At 36.8% G+C, this 19,402-nt stretch overlaps 1 protein-coding gene across 4 annotated transcripts in view; it reads left to right on the plus strand.

Moving 5' to 3' along the window:
- The window catches only part of SLC25A13 (solute carrier family 25 member 13), a 93,254-nt gene that overhangs the window by 42,810 nt on the left and 31,042 nt on the right, over positions 1 to 19,402 (plus strand). For all 4 annotated transcript variants that reach the window (XM_031614455.2, XM_090142774.1, XM_090142773.1 and 1 more), the window contains 7 exons: positions 2,421 to 2,560; positions 8,580 to 8,726; positions 10,499 to 10,637; positions 11,454 to 11,547; positions 11,724 to 11,808; positions 13,671 to 13,755; positions 14,204 to 14,362. In XM_031614455.2, the coding sequence (XP_031470315.1) occupies positions 2,421 to 2,560; positions 8,580 to 8,726; positions 10,499 to 10,637; positions 11,454 to 11,547; positions 11,724 to 11,808; positions 13,671 to 13,755; positions 14,204 to 14,362 (849 nt within the window). The remainder of the gene's footprint in view (positions 1 to 2,420; positions 2,561 to 8,579; positions 8,727 to 10,498; positions 10,638 to 11,453; positions 11,548 to 11,723; positions 11,809 to 13,670; positions 13,756 to 14,203; positions 14,363 to 19,402) is intronic.

Raw genomic sequence — 19,402 nt, forward strand, 5'->3', positions numbered from 1 at the left:
CTTGTTCTATGTAAATTCAGGAGATGGGGAAGGAAGAAGCTGATGAGCATCTGAGTGCTATGCAGGAGACAGGCATGTCAATGGTACTGTCGCTTTCCTGGGCACATCTTCATTCCTCTGGAAAAGCAGAGTAGTTGCTGTGAGGAAGAGACAACTTTCTTTTTGTTTGTTTTGGACAAAACAGGCTTCTTCATACGGATTCCTTTCTTTGAGGCTCAGTGGAAAAAGGCCAACAGAAAGCAGGAAGGTAATCTCCAACTACACGTGACTTGTGCTTTAGGCTGTGTGAGTAGGAAGCATCCTAAATAAAAGACATTCAGTAGTGGGACAGTACCTCACTCTGAACTGATTGACTTTTCCTCTCAGTTGATTTGAGAGCAGAATTTTGTGTTTGAAAAATGCTGGCTGACAAGATCCAAGCCTGTTGTAATGGATCTTGAAGACATGAATGAACAATGCTGTCCTGGGGGCACTGTCTCAAATTTCTCAGAGAAAATTCTCATCAGATTTTAGGGCCTGAAGATTTGAATTTTAAGAATTTTTGGTTAACAAGGGTCAGTTTTTCTGTTTGTAGGTTAAATACAACTTGTTCTTTAACCACTGGTTCCAGGGTTCAGTTTCAGGATGATTTCTTCTTAAAAATGAAACAGATGACTTTATTGAGATGTGAAGATGTCTGCAGTTTCTATGCTCTCTCCATGATTCCTAGCCTCCTCGCTTTAGAAGAAGCAATCATTGCAGGTAGTACCAACCACAGTGAGTTTGGGTCTGTGTGGCCTTTGCAGCAGGACACTTGCCTCTTTCACAGCCTCAGAAACACTTTTTTTTGTGTGACTCTGGCCTTCATTAACTTAGACACTTTCTGGCAGCTTCTTGTTTCTCAGCCGTTCTGTCCTGGCTCTCACTTCTTCCCTGCTTCTTTGGCTGAAAGTGGGGAATTTTGTCCTGGCTGGGTTTCCCCAGGCCAGCAGAGCTGTTGTGCTTGACTGTCATAGACTGAGCCAGAACTCATGCTTCACAGGAGGCAAGACCTCATGGCCCCAAGGAGTTGGCTCCCACTTTGCTTGTGGTGCTGAGGTGAGCTGGAAGACAGCTCCTAGGCCTTAAGGGGAGCTGGCTCCAAGGAGGTAGCTTCCAGCTTCTTCTGCAGGCAGGCCTGCACAAAGCCGTGCTGCTTTCCTTGCCTCCAGGCCCTGGTCACGCCTGGGAACTGGCTTCCAGCTCTCCTGTTCACAGACAGACAGGAGCCGAGAGTTTGGGTTCCTGGTCTTCTGCAAAGTGTGAAGGGAGCGGGAAGGCACCTCCTGGCCCTATCTGTGGGTAGGGAGTGTCTCCTGGGAACCAGCTCTCCGTGCCTGCAGGAGCAAGCAGGAGATGAGAGCTGGCTCCTGGCTGACGTTGCTAGGGGGCTCATGCAGATATTAGGAAGGTATACAGCAGCTGGGAACCTCTGACTTTGAGCTTGTCTTTGGGAGATGTGTTTGCCATTTGTTTTTGGCTGAGATGACTTCTGCTCTTGCATTGAAGTGGGCTTCACTGTGGGAGAGACCTGTCTAAAAGACAGGTACTTCCTCAGATCTTGTTGCTGTTTTTGTGAGTTAAAATATGTACAGTCCAATTCCAGCAACATACTGTCCTTATAGCTGATTATACAAATTGATGTCTTTCAAACAGCATTTGTTCACCAAAAATGCAGTGTACTACCAGAAAATCTGCTAAGCCCATAGTAACTGATAGTTCAGTTAGGGTTGCTAGGCTAAACTATCAGCCTTGCATTAAGGTGTGGTTTAACAAACTTTATCACCCTGCACCTCATAACAAAGCAGGGACTGTTGAAGTCTGCTTTTTGTTGAAGGTTGTGATAGGATTGTGTTCTATCTGCCATGTCCCTTCATCCCCTGACCTACATGTGACTATTCCTGTAAGGTAACTGCAGAAAAGTGGATCTTGAATGCTGGTGTTTTAGTAAGCTGCTTTGTTTGAATGTGGAGAACTCTTAGAATAATACAAAAGCCTGAATTGTTGTGACACAAAACTTTTGTTTTTAGCAGTTAGAAAAGATTATGTTGAATATTGGTTAGCTTTGGTCAACTTTTTATAAATTTAATGTCTCTTAATCCTTTCTTGCTTCACTTTGAAACCTTAGAATATTTAGTTGAGTCTCTTCTGATCATATACTGGGCTACTCCACAAATAAGACTATCTAAGAGATTGTATTTATGAAGGTTTCAAAACTTTTAATTTACTATGATTTTGGTTAATAAAAAAAATTAGGTTTATTACTTTACAATATGTTACTGATTCATATGAACAGTATTGCTTTCAGGTTAAAAAATATTGTGATTGTTTATCTTGTATAAATATATGCTCATCTCTATTGCTATTTTGTTATTATATTAACATTTTTATTTTCTTTCCAGAGGATGCTAAGCAAGTTTTTGGCCAGACCACGATTCATCAGCACATTCCATTTAACTGGAATTCAGAGTTCGTACAGCTGCATTTTGGAAAGGATAGAAAAAGACACCTAACGTATCCAGAGTTCACCCAGTTTTTACTGGTGGGTCTTGTACAATAAAGTTTGTCAAAATTAAAATGATTCAAAGATTGCAAAATGCAGCTTTCCTACCAGCACAGTAAGAAAGACCATGTGGGCTTTTGCAGTTGAAGTGCCAGATTTTAATATTGTTGATTAATAGGATAATGTAGTGGTGAAACAGCTGATTTTTGCCAGCTGTTTCTTTCTTTCTTTTTTTTAATTGTCAGCATGCAGAAAGTCATGTAGATGGAGATATGAAATCAAAAACCTGTACCTCAAATTTTGAAAATTTCCTATATTGAATGAGTCAAAGTATGGTATATAACAGCATTGAACATTTTAGACCTACTTGCAAGACTGATATTAAGAAATACTTACATGTATAAATAGCATGTTTACTAAACTAGTATTTAATTCAGTTGATGTCCAATAAGATAATGTTTTAATGCAAGCCCTTTCCACACACTTGTTTCCTTGTGACCTATTTTGAATTTAAGAAGGGGAAATACTACCTAGTTTTTCTTGTAGTATATAAAGAATAAAATACAATCTTTCTTTTACAAGGAATTTTTGCCTATTCACACTTTGTGGTACTCTGTTAGAGAAAGCAAAATATTGTGCTGTTAAAAAAATAAACAGTTTATCTGCATTTCAGCACTACTGTCAAAAATACTCTGCAGTAGGAAAAGTGATTCTTGAAGTGGTGAAATACGTGAGATTCTTATTTGTATTCCTTCTGAATACTTAATGCCTATATTAGTATTTACACTGGAGAGTTTTAAAATGGGAAACTGCTTGAAGACTGCAAGGTTTCTTTTTTTCTTGTTTACACAAGTGTGTTAGTTCACAGTAGGAGGTGGTATCATTTTGATGAGGAATAATTAAGCTAATGCTATTGAGACAAATGTTTCAAATTGACTTTGTAGAACAGAGCCTAATTAATTTTGTATGAAGAGGACGTCAGGTATCACATGATTAAGTTGTATTTCCTTAAGTTTTGTATTCACTGCTGCAACTCCAAAGTAGCTAAGAGGTAGACCAATTGTGTGGCAAAACAGTAGACTAGAACCTCTTTGGGATAAAAGAGTGAATATGTTGCTTTTCAAAAAAAAAAAAAAAAAAGTAATGCCTGTGATCTCATGATTTGGTGTTCCAGTACCTCCTTCCATACATAATGAGCCCTGGATACGTATCTTGATTTTGATGAATTACAATCAGCCTTAACTCATACTCACACATGCATCACTGTGTTGGAATACAGTGGTCCTCTTGAGCCAGACAAACCTGTTGGTCATGTTCCCCATATGACAGAAAGAGGAAGGATGAGCATAAACATGGAGAGTAAGGTTGATAGAAAGATTGATAGTTCTGGATATCCTATAGAGAGGTGAGCTGCTTTGAGGAAAAGTTCTAAGGCTGCTTATAAAGTTGATCTCAGCACTAGTGCAGACATCAGGGACTTTCAAGCAAGTTAATTGTCTGAAAACTGCTGAAACAAAGCTGTCTGTTATCAGTACAATTTGTTAGCATGCTCAGTCAGTCACAGATTGGGTACGTCTGTTTACTAATTTTCCAGAACTGTGAAACTTTGAAACACACTTCGTTACTGACTCTTGCTTTGTAGCATTGTATTATACAGTGAAGTTTGGGCACAGAAGTGACTCTCAGCATAAACTGGAGAGTTGATATACAGAGATATATAAATCTTCCTTTAAGATCTGTAACCTTTGGTACTCAGCCTTTCTTTCTGACATTCTGCGTGTGCGTGAGTCAGTCCCCTTGTTCTGATGTCTAGACTTTGCACCTTAGAGAGCAGGAGAACACAGTGGAGAGCAGATTAGCTCTCTGCATTCCTGATTTATGAATGCTCTTTACATTGCTCTTAACGTGGACCAGATGGTTCTGTAAGACACTTCAGGTACTGCTTTGTAAGTACAATGTAATTTGCCACTTCTAATGAAACGATGCACACAGAGTCAAATTCATTCATGTTGGATTCTATTATGCCACATAAAAGTATTACGTATTCATTATCTGTTGTAATGTTTGGGCTAATCATTACTTCTGGCAAAGCTGAAACAACTTGGAAAGTAACATTACTATATTTAATCCATGCACAAGACAGATCTCTTCTGGTTTTAAATAAGAAGGGTTTTTGATTGTGATTTTGGATATTTATATCCAGTCATCCCTTTTTTTTTTTTTTCTACAGTAACAGTGAGGTGCCCAAAAGTATAGCCTCTGAGATACTTAGCTCAAATATGCATTACAATCTATCTGCATCAACCCAAAGCTCAAGGTGTGTTGTTTTTCCCTGCTTCTAATTTTGCTAGCTTAAAATTAGCCCAGATATCTCTGCTACATATCAGTCACATCTGTATCTGTTTGGATATAGTCATGTTCCATTATCACTTAAATGACAAGTCTGCTTCATGAAGCGTAACATTGGCCCCTTTCCCAGCATGTGAAATCTATTCTGCAGAATGGATTTTAATGTATGCTTCTATGTGGACTTGCTAATTCAATTTCCACATTATCTGGGAATTTATTCATGCCTAGCATATTAGTTGATGAAGTAGTACTCTTTATAATTGACACCCAAGGATCTACTCCAATAGAAAAGACTGTGCTGCATCTGATGCCTTGTAGATCCATTGGGATGGAACCAGAGCATAGTTTTTATCTAACTGGAAAGTAATGAAGTTTATAATGAGCTGTAACTGAAAGCTCAGATAAAATGTCTAGATGGAAAATAATTTCACAAACGTTCTGGTGCCAGCATGCCTACCATGATGTGCAAATTAATTTTTCACAGTCTTATTTGAGCTGAGGGAATTTTGGACTTGCATCATCAAAGGTGAAACTGCACTTCTTGAGTATATCTGGGTTTACAAAAAATCTAGTCAGAGAAGATTCTTTAGAATGTATAATTCATAATGCAAAGCAATGAGGATTGCATTCTTTTTAAACATAATCTGTCTCGGTAAGCAACAGTGGACAGAAATAGGAGAAACAAATGTTTCTGGAGATTGTGGAGCATCTTATATGCTACAGCTTTGCTTTATTTTTTCAGTATATTTTATGGTGGCATTTTTTATATTACTGCATGTACACAGCATAGGTTGAGTTAAGAATATCTCATCAAATTTCCCTGATAAATTGCTAGTAGCTGCTGAGCCTCATTTTGAAGCACAGTTAATCATGTTGTGAAGTGTCTTAACTTTCAGACTCAAAGTCAGATGGAACAGATGGCCTTTCTTTTGTGCTAAACACTTTAAGGAATTTATTGTGTTGTTATACAATATATAGTTATTAAAGGAGTGACATCTGCCTGTTTTATGGCAGATTTTGTATGAGATATTTAGTTTTGAGACTGAGTCTTGTTTCCATATAATGACCCGAATATTCTCAGATGTTACATCAGTGCGTTGTTCACATCTTGGGAATGTTATGTGAGAGAAGGTCTTTATGCTTCCTTCTGTGTGTGCAACTGGAACAAAACAGTGCTTTGCACAGCTCAAAATAACTGTAGCCTAAGAGACCCTACCTTACCACGAAGGTGGGATGAGCCTTCACTAGCCATCTGCGGGCTGCTTAAGCCATTTCATTTCTGAACTAAAGAGAAGATGTGGATAGAGAACTATGGAAGGCTGAGCTCACCCTATTCAGACCTTTGTCTTGCTGTCTTTTTGCAGCTAAGCACTGTGTCCTGGATCATGTCTTTGAGCATGTGCGATAATCCTCTCTAGTTAGTTCCACATGTACCAAGAAGATGGAAAAAAATCGCATAAGCAAGGAAAGAATGAGATCGTTTGACTCGTACTTGATCGTAGTACTAACAGCCTTTTTGTAATTATCTGGGTGATGACAAGAAACGTGCCCTTCACGTGTGTCTCTGGAATGTGAGCCCTGCTTTCCTTCCGTGGCTATGACATTACCCCCACCCTAGGTCCCACCAACAGGGAGACATAGCTCCCAGCTTGCAGGCTGATGTGCACAGGTGGTAGCAGGCTGGACTTGTGTTCTGCAAGTGGTGTGCCACGGGTCTTTATTGCATTTTAGTGCTGAATTCTGCCAGCATGGGACTGCCAGCAACTTCAGTGGTTAAAATAAATTGAATGAGAGAGAAAAAGAGAGAGAGAAGAAAACAAAATTCAGTTTCTCGTGGAGTCCTTCTGGTAGATTCAGTTTATTTTTCTTTAGTGATGCTACCATTAGATGACTTTTTTTTTTTTTTTGTTAATTTGTTCATATTTTTGTTCATTTTTTCCTATGTTTCCATCTACTAGGTAGTGAGTAGATAGGAATGGAAGTTAATACGCTTAACTCCTCTTCAGAGCTCTGTGCCTCCTGAGTTAGCTGCCTGCTTTAAGCTGACAAGTTGTTTTGCATTGCAGTTCTCTTCCCACTGTAAACCTCCCAAAATTTCTTGCTTCCAAACTCTGTTGAAACTGTAGTCAGAATTGAAATGAGACAGGAGCTTACATAGCTACATCCAGCTGGATAGCTCAGTTGTAACACTGATCAGTCCTTTCCTGTCTGTCCCCTTCCCCTTTACCTTCTGCTTAAGTTATTAGGCGCTTTTCTTCATTTCGTTTCAATAAATACTGTTTTAATTATGAGTTAAGACTGAAATTAGAGAAGCTAGGAGACTGAAATGAAGAGACAAAAAACAGTTTGAATGGCAGCATGCATTGGTGGCTGCAGGCTGGAGTGAGTGAGCATAAGGCTGAGAGGTAGCTGCAGACTTCCTGTGGATGTAGACTTATGCTTGTTGGATTTGCTTTTGGCCTTTCACTCTAAGTTCCACTGAATGTTGCTGTAAGAAAAATACCAACTTTCAGGAGACTGTATTCTGTGAGTATATCATGCTTTTGGTTCTTGACTAATGCAAGTCTTGGCTTAACAGGATTTTGTGTGTATTTGCAAATAGAGTGGAAGTAATAGGATAGTGCCATTGTCCACTGCAAGACTTGGTCTAGTACTGCTGACATGCTTTTGCAGTGATTCCATTTCCTGAGTAACTGATTATTAAAATTCATTCAGACTTAGCACAGAGTTTCCAGTGAAGAAGCTTTTACAAGGCTTGAAATTGAAAGGAGGGACATGGTAATGATTTGTTTTCTTCCACTTGGTAAGAAATACTGATTGGTAAGTCAGACTGCATGACCAACATGTAATTCTGGTTTTAGCAAGCTAGTAGAACAAGACAAAACATTGATATGTATTATTAAGTTACCATCTGTGCAGCATTGTTCCTTTTAATTAAAAGATAACATAACAAAGTGTTCTAATAGTAATTTATGAAGAAAGGGCAAAGGCCACAGTAGAAAAAGACACATTTTTGGGAGATATGAAGTCTTTTTTTCTGCCCTCTCTTTTCTCTTTTCTCAGCATTACATCTGAATCACAAACAGGTTATCAGGTGGTTGCAATAGATGATGCTTGTGTCAGGTCTCTGTTACTACTGCTGAAATATGGAGAAGCAATCTTTACACAGTCTCGATATGAAGAGTTAAATTAAACTGTGATCGTCTTTAATAGATAAATAAAAATATTTTAGATGAGAATGCTTTTTGAGTGAGTATTTTCAGGATTATTGAAAGTCATTCCAGAAATCTCTTATCATTGCATTGTCCTCATTCAAGCAGCAGTGAAGAGTTTTACAGAATGTATTTTGATTTGCAATGGCACACAAAATAAACGTGATAATGAACATCCCGGAACATTTTAATGTTCACACATGGGAGATTACCTCTACTGGTCTGTTGATATATGCCCTCTGTTTCTCAGTTTGAACAGCATGACCTTATGCCCACAGAGCAGAGAAGTCCTGGCTGTTGTTTTTGGTACTGAGCTTGATGACAGAGGCCATTTATGCTACAAATGGAAAAGGCAGAAAGCTATACATACTGTATCAATTGAAAGGATTACATGTAATCATGTTTTGTTAAGTGTGAGGTACTCTGTAGGATTGCATCAAATAAATCTGTTACGGTAATAATTCTGAAGCTAACTTTTTTTTAACATGTATTTTCAGGAGATACAATTGGAACATGCAAAACAAGCTTTTGTGCAGCGAGACAATGCTCAGGCTGGAAGAGTCACAGCTATGGACTTCAGGGACATTATGGTCACTATCCGACCACACATGCTGACACCATTTGTTGAAGAATGTCTAGTTGCTGTGAGTAGCTCTGGTAGCATCATTAGGAAATCATGGAATACAAGATTGAGATCCATTTTTTATGTAGTTTGACCACTGATCCAGGTTACAGGTGCATTTTTTTAAGCTTAGCAAAAATTACCTACACATATAGAAATTATCCCTCATTACAGAATATAAATTCTCAACTCCACTGGTTTCCTGAGACATAAGACAAAGCAAGTAGATGGGCTGCTGTGGGGCAAACAAATGTGGAGTTTGCCTGACTATTTCTGGTCATTTTTTTATAGTGGGCTGTGTCAAGTATGTTGGGTTAGAAACAAAGAACCCTTTGCATTCCATTTGGGATGTCATCCTCAAAGGACTTGCTTTGCAATTTCAGTTCTGAGTGTCCAAACACTTGTGGCAGTGTAAGAACTGCAAATCACCCAAGGATATTCACTATTGACTGATTGTTGTGTATGCTTTAGTGTATGCTTTTGTCAGCTTGAAATGCATTTTATTTTTTATTGGATGTTTTCTTGTTTTCTAGACACAATTCTATTTCTGTTGTCCATTAAGCAAAATGTTTTTGTTTTTCTGTAATTTTTAGTAATTAATTTTCTACCGTTTCTCACAAGTAAAATCTCTAGGGTTTTGTTTGTTTGTTTTTTAAGAATGGTCTTCCAGCACACATAAAATTTGTCTTTCATGAACTCTTTCTCAGAGAGCATGAACTTCTGTTACAAATATCACGTTATAATACAACGAGATAGGCCAACTTAAATATTATTCATTAAAGGGGGAAAAAAAAAAAAAAAGCAATTTGGTTTTGACCACAGTTTCTAATCTTGGGAATTTGTAGCAAATCTTTCCAAGTAATCTGAAGTCTGGCTTTATCCAGGTTTAAAGAAGACTTTTCTTCTTTGATTTGTAAGAGAGAATTCCAGGGAGATATGTAAAGTGATGAGAACTGCAAAATGGGCAGAATATTGGAAGAAGCATAAAGTAAAAAGCATAGCCAGAAGACTTGTGGACTGACAATGATTTCTCATACCTTCTTCCTCTCTTCTGTTCCCAGTCTTGTTAGCAGCTTTCCTGGGTCATATACTTTCTCATAAAACATCAGATGAGATTTTTGATTCTGCCTCAGGGTCAATTAAATTTTGACAAGCTTAAGCATTATTTTCAGAAATTTTGTAGTTCATCAATCTTGTACTTAGTGAATTGATCCAGTTTCTTTTTCTGTGTGTAGGCCCAAGACCACTTCAAAATAAAGGCTTAGGTTCAGTTCTCATTTGAGAATGAGCAGCTATGCAAACCTTGTTTCCATTTTGTTTGACTGCTGATATAAGTCTGAGAGCTTACTGCTATTTTTTCACAACTTGAAATGCATGTGAATTTAAATGTTTGAGTTGACCTCTTTCAGAATGTTTTGATTTTGTTGAGATTTTCTGTATAGTAATATATTTTACATGTAGAAGTAGATTTCCTCATTACTAGAAATAAGCCAACTTATAAAACATTTCCAACTGAAACTGCACTGAAACTTGAACTTTGTAAATTACTACTGGTTATGTTGTTATAATCCTGCATATGTATTTGTTTAGGTTTGTAGGATGGGGAGAGTTTTACATTCTGGTCATGATTAGTTTCAGTAACATAAGAATCTTTCATAGTTTTCTTTATTTTACATTATTTAAAAAAATCCTTTTATACCCTCACTCTTGTAAAAATAACTTTGTTTGAAAATCTTTATTTTAATATTTTTCTTAATTTAATAACCTTTTCTGCTTTTACTTTCTCTATTGTAGGCTGCTGGTGGTACCACTTCTCATCAGGTCAGCTTTTCCTATTTTAATGGATTTAATTCTCTCCTTAACAACATGGAGCTCATTAGAAAGATCTACAGTACTCTGGCTGGAAATAGAAAAGATGTGGAAGTCACTAAGGGTTTGTATAAATGTTTGCAATCTGGAAATTTCCTTGGGCATTTGCTTTGGGCGGGTGGAGGGGAAGACCTCCTCTGTATGCTTTTAAATCAATGGGAGGGAGAGAAAGCCTGCTTTGTTAGTATTCCTCGGTACACCATTCAGTTTTGTACGCTCCTGTTGGAGTCCACCTTCCAGGTTTTTTGTTTTGTTTCAATCAGAAAAAGGTCCCAGTAAACTGTCAGTGGGGGCAGGGTGAGGAAAGTATGTAAAGATATTTAAAAGTTTAAGAAAACTTCCTAGGACTCCTGCCAAATTGGCTGCCTATTAAAGTGACCTTCAAGGGTAGTTGAAGAATTCCATAAACTTGTATTGGCAGCACAGTAAGCTGATCGACAAGCTTGGAACAAGATGTTATCTGCTATATCTAACCTCTTTATAGAGAATTCCCTCTGCAGTGCCAGAGTTTCATTAATGTGGCCTACTGGGACTATGCATAAAATGTTCCACATCTCTTAACTCTTGATTTTTTTTTTGCTTTGCTTTTTTTTCCCTGTGACCCACAACTGATTGATACCGTATGTCAAATATCCCCAATCCTACTGATAGTACTCAGCTTCAAGACCAGAGAGTAGTACTTGTTTACATGGTGGATATACCATTTCAAACATACATTTATATAGTGGAAGGTACACTTTTATGGTGGGTCACTTCTTTTACTTCCCTTTTTCTTTTCCACCATTAGCATCTTCTGCTTAATAAAAAGTAAAGTGCTCTGGATTACTTGTATCTGGTTTGACAATTTTTGTTTCTCTTCTGTATTTTTATTCTCTCGCAGAGGAGTTTGTTCTGGCAGCTCAGAAATTTGGTCAGGTTACACCCATGGAAGTAGACATCTTGTTTCAGTTAGCAGATTTATATGAGCCACGGGGGTAAGTGAAGAATTGTCTATCTTTCCCTTTTTCCCTTCCTCCTCTCATGTTTTCTGAAGGAGTGGGAGGTGGTGGTAGGGAACAGAAGGGTGTGGTATAGTGGTCAAATGCAGATAACTCCTTGTGATCCAAAAACACATTTCTTAGCAGTTGCTAAGCTGAATTAATTTCCTCAGGCGTATGACATTAGCTGACATTGAAAGAATTGCTCCTCTGGAGGAAGGAACGTTGCCCTACAACCTGGCTGAGGCTCAGAGACAGGTAAGAATTGGAACCAGTAAGATGCTATTATGTATTGTGTTCTGTTTCTGGTATTACAGAGATAACCTACGTCCTTCTGTGTTCTGAGATTACTGAGTTACTCTACAGTATCTGTGAGGAGTATCTTCTTGTTAGAATTCATTTTTTAAGGTGCATCATGTCATTTTTATCTCGTCTCTGTGCCTTTTTCTCTTGGGATGCATTTTGACAGGTTAAATCTAATTTACTTTGGAAAGATAAAAATATATGAGTGTAATCCAGCCATTCAGTAAATATTAGATGTATACCTAGTTAAATTGTTTATGTTTCATGATTCTGTTGCTCTCTGTTGTTTTTAATAAGGAAAGACTTCCTGCTTTGAGTATCGATAGTAAATTCAGCATTTAGCATATTAAATGGCAACCCTTGTTCTGAAAATGCCTGCAGGTTCAAGGTTTCAGAGTATTCTCTGCTTTGCTCAGTGCTCTTCTGAGTATCAAAATAGGAGGGATTATGTTTAGCATACCATCAGTTTAAGTAAAATCATAAATATTCACTATTTAACCAAAGCCTGAAGGATATTGACTTTTTCCTGGTGGTCTAACAAAATGAACTTTTGTTCTGTTAGAGGCAAAAAGAAACAGGAATGTTCTTTAAATGTCAAACTTACTGAGCTTTTAGATTTCATGTCATTGTAGCATGTTATATTTTTTAATGATACAAGTTTCTATACAGATAGATTTAAAACTAACCATCTCTCTTTCTTTCTTTCTCTGTCTCTATTTTAAGACAATCTTAACTTTGTGTCTTGTGAAACCGTGGGGTTTTTTTGTTGTTTTTTTTCCTACTCTGGGTCTGTGTGGAGACGCCAGTTTGACCACAATGGGTTGATGCAAGCTACATTTTTAGGGCTACCAGGCTGTAAGCCAGGCCTGTGTGTGTATGTGTATACACACGCATCTCCTTTGCTTCTCTTTCTTCTTCTCTTCCTTCCCCTACACTTGGACAACCCCACTGCGACTCTAAGACGGTATCTAGCATGGCGGTTTTTTGTGTGTTCGAGCGGTGACTAAATGTTGACTGTGCTGGGTGAATTCAGATGAGTAGACTCGTAAAAGCTGACCATCTATTCCTAGAAGACTCCTAAAGGATTTAAAAGCTTGGTCTGAATATCAAGTAACATAAGTTACAATAGGTGGCAGTAAAATGCAATTGTGAAAGGGAAAACTTCTTCCATTTTTGCTTTGGGGACGCTGTCTCTTAGTATCATAATAAAGTGGGATTATAAAACTGTTATTGTAGGAGACATAAGGCCTCTGCATAATTTTGTTACGCTCATTATTTTCCTTCATTAGCTAGTGATTTTAAATTCGAGCAGTTCTGAAATTTATTTTTCATTAAGTTGAATCTGAACTCATGGACTGTGAGCAAATGAAATTGTAGGAGTGCTTTATGAAATCTCACTGTCCTTTAGCAAATGCTTGCATACGTGCTTTGATAGCCTGAGAAGTAAGAGGGATACCTATTTTTTCCATGCTAGAAAGAAATTCCAAACTGGAGTTGCTTTTAGCTGTAGAAAATTAATGACATAAGGCGTAATCTGTGCCCTCTTATGTATGAATTTGAGTTCTTGATTTTGGAGTTGTATAATTTCTTGTACCATCAGTCTTTCTTGTTTTTTCTATCCCAAACTGAAGAGGCTATGCTATATGATGCTTGGAAATGTGTGGATAAGGCATTTTATTATAAAGACATTCTCCAGTGCCTTCTGGGATTTCTACTAGTATTGATACACTTTCTGATCCTGAGATATTCTCTTAAGAAATGCAATACTCTGATTATTTTACTTGTCCTCCCTTTTATTTTACATCCTATCTTGACAGAAAGCTCCAGGTGATGTGTCTCGACCAGTCCTCATCCAGATTGCAGAATCAGCGTACAGGTTTGCCCTTGGTTCAGTTGCTGGAGGTTAGTCATGGCTGAGCAAAGGAGTATTCATCTTCACTGTTTTTCCTTTCATACTTTTTCTTCTTTCCCACTTCCCCTTCTTTGTGCAAGACTTTCCCATCTTTCTGTTGAAATCCCTTTCCTTTCTAATCAGTGTCATGACTATAAGATGGCAGTGGAAGAGGTCATCTAGTCTACAGTAGTTTTGGAATTTATGAGCAATTGGAGTTTGCTGATGGTATTTCTACTTAATTTGTCACCAAAGCAGTTTCAGAAGAATCAGGTTAATAATGAAATAGAGTCAAGAAGTGCTTTTGGTTGAAATTATACGTGGTAGTTAGTTGTATCCAGAACATGATATTGAGAAAAAAGATACATCTGAGCATTGAGATATATATGTGGAAGAGTTGCAATTAAACACCACAAATGCAAAATCATTGTTTTCATATGGCTTGATTTTTATTTGCAGCTGTTGGAGCCACTGCAGTCTACCCAATTGATTTGGTAAAAACTCGTATGCAAAACCAGCGCTCTACAGGATCTTTTGTGGGAGAACTTATGTATAAAAACAGCTTTGATTGCTTCAAGAAAGTGCTTCGCTATGAAGGTTTCTTTGGGCTTTATAGAGGTAAGTTTGAAAGGTGGAATATACTATTAGTATATGAAGAATTAAGGAAAACTCTGAATTTTTAAGCCAATTTTGTTATTACTTCAATTTTGTCTGATTTGTACTTTTTCTTTATTTAAAGTCTTGCATTAATTTGCATTCCCATTCTAGCTGAATGGTTATGAATTTATTGATAATTAAAACCTCACTGTAATGAGAACACTGCTGTGGAACCTTTCCATCTGCAACAGGGCAAGAATTGCAATTTCCTGTAGCAAAAAGTATACTTTTAGTCAAGTTTTCATCTCCTTAGCAGTCCTTAGCACCAAGAAATTTTTGTCTTGTTTTGTAAGAAGTTCAGACGAATTATCCTCTGTTTGTTTGTTTTTGTTTTAATGTCCTTTCTCATCTATTGTCTTTCTATTAAAAGCATCTGTGGAGAAAATATAGTACCTTTTTGATATTTTATATGACAAACCAGGTCTCTCCAAACCATTTTCATGTGCTTCACTGATCATTGGAAATTGATCAAGTTTTATGTATACCTTAGCTTAATATATGTTACTATTACTCCCAAGCTGTGAAATTAATTGTCCCACGCTCCCTCTATAGTAAATGGACAAAGCTCCAAAAGTTCATTTGCTCTGTCTGAGGTCTAAATCATCCCCATTTTGGACATTTTAAATAAGTACCTACATCAGATGATGGTTGTTTGTTAGGTTTTTTTGTTTGTTTGTTTGTTTCCCCTTGTCACAATTATGCCATCAATGATGTAAGTTTGAGTAAGGCAGAGGTAGTTAAAAGAATCATTAACTACTTCATAAGACTAGTTCCTCTCTGTCAAAGAGATAAATTGACTTATACTTCTAGTATCTGAATTATAGAGCTATTTCCCTCCCATCTGTGATGTTTGTTGGGGTGGATTTGAAATTTGCATTATTTATTTCATTTTTAGCAATCTAGCTTAGAAACTCCTTTTAGGTTTTGAAAATAAGATGTATATCATAAAGAAAACAAATTTCTAAAAACAGTTGAATCAGGAATAAAGAATGGAAGATGTCAGTAAAGTATATTAGGGTCTGACAAAGCTATATGCACCTGAAAAGCAACAATAACAACAACAAAAAACACAAACTGTTTTACAAGACAAAGTGTGAAACATCACTAAAAGTACGTGTTGCGGTACATTGACACTCTATAAGGTATGATCTCAGTTGCTGTAAGTTGGCTTCTCCTCAAAATACAAACTTTGTGATTATTTTAGCACAACTGGAAACGGGAAGTCTGTTCCTATTAAATATGATTGAGGCAATTTTTTTAAAGTAGGCTTAGTAATTTAATAACGGGTATTGACAGGGTTTCTATTTTGTAAGAGTTTATAGCAGTCATGATCGTAAAGGAAAAAAAAAAAATACAGCAAAAGAACAGAATATATTCCCTGCAAATAAATTCCGTCTTCCATTATTTTGAAAGAATAAACATGCAGAATTCCACAACTCTTCACTCCTGTCTTATATAAATTCTGAAGTATAATGATTTTTTGCCTGGAAAAAGAAATGTCAAAATGTGGATTCTTGACTCCATGTGTTTGTCATATTTTTTAAAATGATTTCTTTATTGCCAAATTCAGTGAACTTTTGAAGTTTCCATCTGTATTGCTTATCTTTCCATTCTCTGTCCCCTTTACTACTTTTCAGTCTTCCCAGGAGTACTGAATAGTGAAATCCCAGACAGTTTGGTACAGCTGAACTTCTAAACCTTGGGCAGTAATCTCATTTCTGGATTATATAGGAGAAACTGTGCAATAGAAAAGAACATCATTTCAGAAGCTGAGAACTGCATTTGTACACATTCGCTACCTAAAGGGCAGCCTGATTTAGCTTCTCTTTTAAAAGAGTAAAATGGTGAAAGAGCCTTAAAAGATGTGACACTTCCTCTGTGCATTCCCATAATTGCCTGATTTCCACTGCATGATTTTTGAGGAGATCACACTGGGGAAGGTTGACCAGCCAAGTATAGAACGAAGGTTTCCAGTTAAGCTTGAGAGGGCAAGAAAATTTGAAAGAAACATTTTATAGATAGATCAGTGTATTTACCCAGTGTCATGCATTAAAGTTGAGGTAAGAGTCCTCTAATTCTGTTCTTAAATACTTTGCTGGGTAAGACAAACTAGTAAACTACTCTTGCTGCTCACTAGTATTCTTTCTTACATGGTGTTACATTTTTTTTTTTTTAATACTGCTGGAGAGGGGAGCAATATCTGATAGAATTCTCCTACTTAACAGAACAGTGATGCAAGACCTTTATTTTAGAACAACAAAAAACATGTAAAGATTTGGAGTGGTGGTCTGTTTGCCATACCACACTGCAAGAAAGCAAGCAGGAATTAAAAACCCTACTCTGAACTGAGCCATTTCAAAGATATTTTTAATACCAGATGCATAGTTCTATCTAATGAAGTGAACTAATGTATTTCCTTGTATTGCTATTTTATTCCAAACTTGAAAAGGGCAAAACCACCATGTTCTAAACCACTGTCTCAGATAAGGATAAATTACACCATCTTGTGGATGTAAAGAGAGCACGGAATTCTGAGGATAACCAACACTTCTACTGATGCTTCGATTTTAAAAGGCAAATATGATACAAACCTCAGTAGGATCTTTAATTTTATGGTATCTACTACTTGAATGCTGTGTTGTTAGGCTGTTTTTTTTTTCCTGAGATAAAATTTTCATGTGTCTCTTTCTCAGTATGGCTTAAAACAATTCTCACCTTAGATACCTTAGATACCTATAATTTAATGTTGTGGTTACACTTGTACCTGAAATGTGTATTCAGAAATTCACAGGTATTTATATAGATGCAAATATAAGAAAGTGTTGGAATCTCTGATCAGGCAACATCTCTTCCAATTGATGAAGTCATTTATATTTCTTAATAATATTTTAATTGCATGTTCACCTTAATGAGTCACAGAATGTTTAACAGTCTGAACCAGTGAGATTAAGAGATTATTTCATCTACTCTAGATGGAATTTCTATGGGAAATTGAAGTACCAGAGATAAAATGCAGCTCACTGAATTGTTCAGTAGTCATGCATGTTATTTAATGCACTTCACCTAGAGACTGAGAAAAGGGCTGTAGAAGACTCTGTTATCTATGGTCATTAGCTATTGAGAAATGTGTTAGTTTCATTTCTTCAGATGGTGCTTCTAACACTGCACTGGCTACAGATGCCTTCTAATCTTAGATTTTAAAATTCATTCATTCATTCCTCATCCAATTTAATTATTACTGATGGACTTTCATGCAAAGACCATGGCAAATACTTTCTTTTGGAATATGCAGTGAAGTACCATTTTTGTGGAATGGAAGTACAAGAGTCCTATTGTAATGTTTTGTCACAGCACAAAATATTCCTGAAAGAAATACCTAGTTTGCAGTCTCATTAAGCTGTGCTTAAATGTTAACTGGAAATTAATTGTCTAATTTCTTGTATGAATCCTGTAATAGGAAAACTTAGCAGTATTCTGTTCACACTTCTACACTGCATGCCCAAATAGTTTCAAATATTTAACCTATGCTGAGAAACTCCTTCATACAGTAGGTTTTTCTAATGTGATGGGAAAATCTCATCCATTACACAGTGTGAAACAGTTTCACTGTTAGAAGTCTGAAGAATGCTTTGGCCAAGTAAGACTTCTGCTCAATACCATCACCACAGATGGGTTGGATGAGCTTTTGTGTGTGTATTGTTTGGCTGTATTTAGGCTGTTTTCAAAAAGTAACTTGTATGATCTTGCAAACTCTGAATGCAGTTTCTGATGCTCTGTCTCACTCATAACTTCACTCTTCCAGGGAGTCATGGTGTGATGATGTGTCAGATATGAAGTAGTGTGTGGTAATTGCTACATAAGAGTTTTGGATATATGAAAATGGGTTGTATAATCTGTTTGCAGTATACTATACTAGCAGGCTGCTTATGTGCAAAATGTTATTCTGTAATAAAAGCATACATTCTTTAAGACACTGTCAGATAATTCTAACCCTGTCCTACATCTGTGCATGTGTCATATTGCTGAGCTGTTAATGTATAGTAATACTGAAAAATCCCCAGCATGTGAAGATAACCCCAAGAGAAAAATAGCATTTTCACGTGTGTCACTTGCTATGCTTTCTTTCTTCCAAAACTTACCATCTTTATCATGCTCTGAACTCTTTCAACAGTGTTTCAGAGCTCCCATCAAAAGGGTAAATAATAACAAGAATTTAGATAGGATAATTGGACCACAAAGGTACCACTCAGAAATAGCTTTGTTACATAGGTATAAAAGCAAGCGGAGTCCTTCTTCCTCCCTGTGCAGCTGGTGACAGCATCTTTTTAATCACTGAAGATACAAATTCATTAGCCAAAATGTGTATACAAAGCCACATATGTCCTACAGATGTAAATTTAGATTAATATAAGAGTTACAAGGATAATTTGGTCCACATAAGGTTAAAGCTGTAAAGATATCCTGTACAATGTATATCCTAGTCTTTTATTTGTAGTGCTGCAGAAAATGTAATATTTAATTATACAATTTTGACTGTCTTAATGTTTTTTTTCACTGAAGTCACCTAATGCAGCTAAAATTGATTCAGAAATTTTGAAATGTAACTTAGCAAAATCTCTTATTTTGAGGAACTGTACACAAACTTAATACTACTGCATTCTTTTGTTCAAATATGTAGCCACATAGTCGTGATTTTCCACGAATCCAGGATAAATTGTAGGTGTATGTGTATACCAGAAATTAATTATTCTTTCCGACAATTTAAAAACAGAAATCCCAGTACTGCTAGTGCAAAATTTTAAAGGCATTAGTTTATATGCACAACTGACTTTTTGGCTACTACAAGCCAAATGGTGCTATCCTCTGCCATCTTTTCCTTGCTAAGATTATCACTGATAGCCAGTAAAGCTGATGAATGGTACCAGGATGGAAGAATACACCAGTGCATGTTCATTTATCTCTTTCTTATTCTGACTTTTAGCTCTTTGGGAAAATGCTTTT

The sequence above is a fragment of the Phasianus colchicus genome, chromosome 6 (assembly GCF_987193195.1).
Source record: "Phasianus colchicus chromosome 6, bPhaCol1.hap1.1, whole genome shotgun sequence".
In the NCBI taxonomy this organism is placed as follows: Eukaryota; Metazoa; Chordata; class Aves; order Galliformes; family Phasianidae; genus Phasianus; species Phasianus colchicus.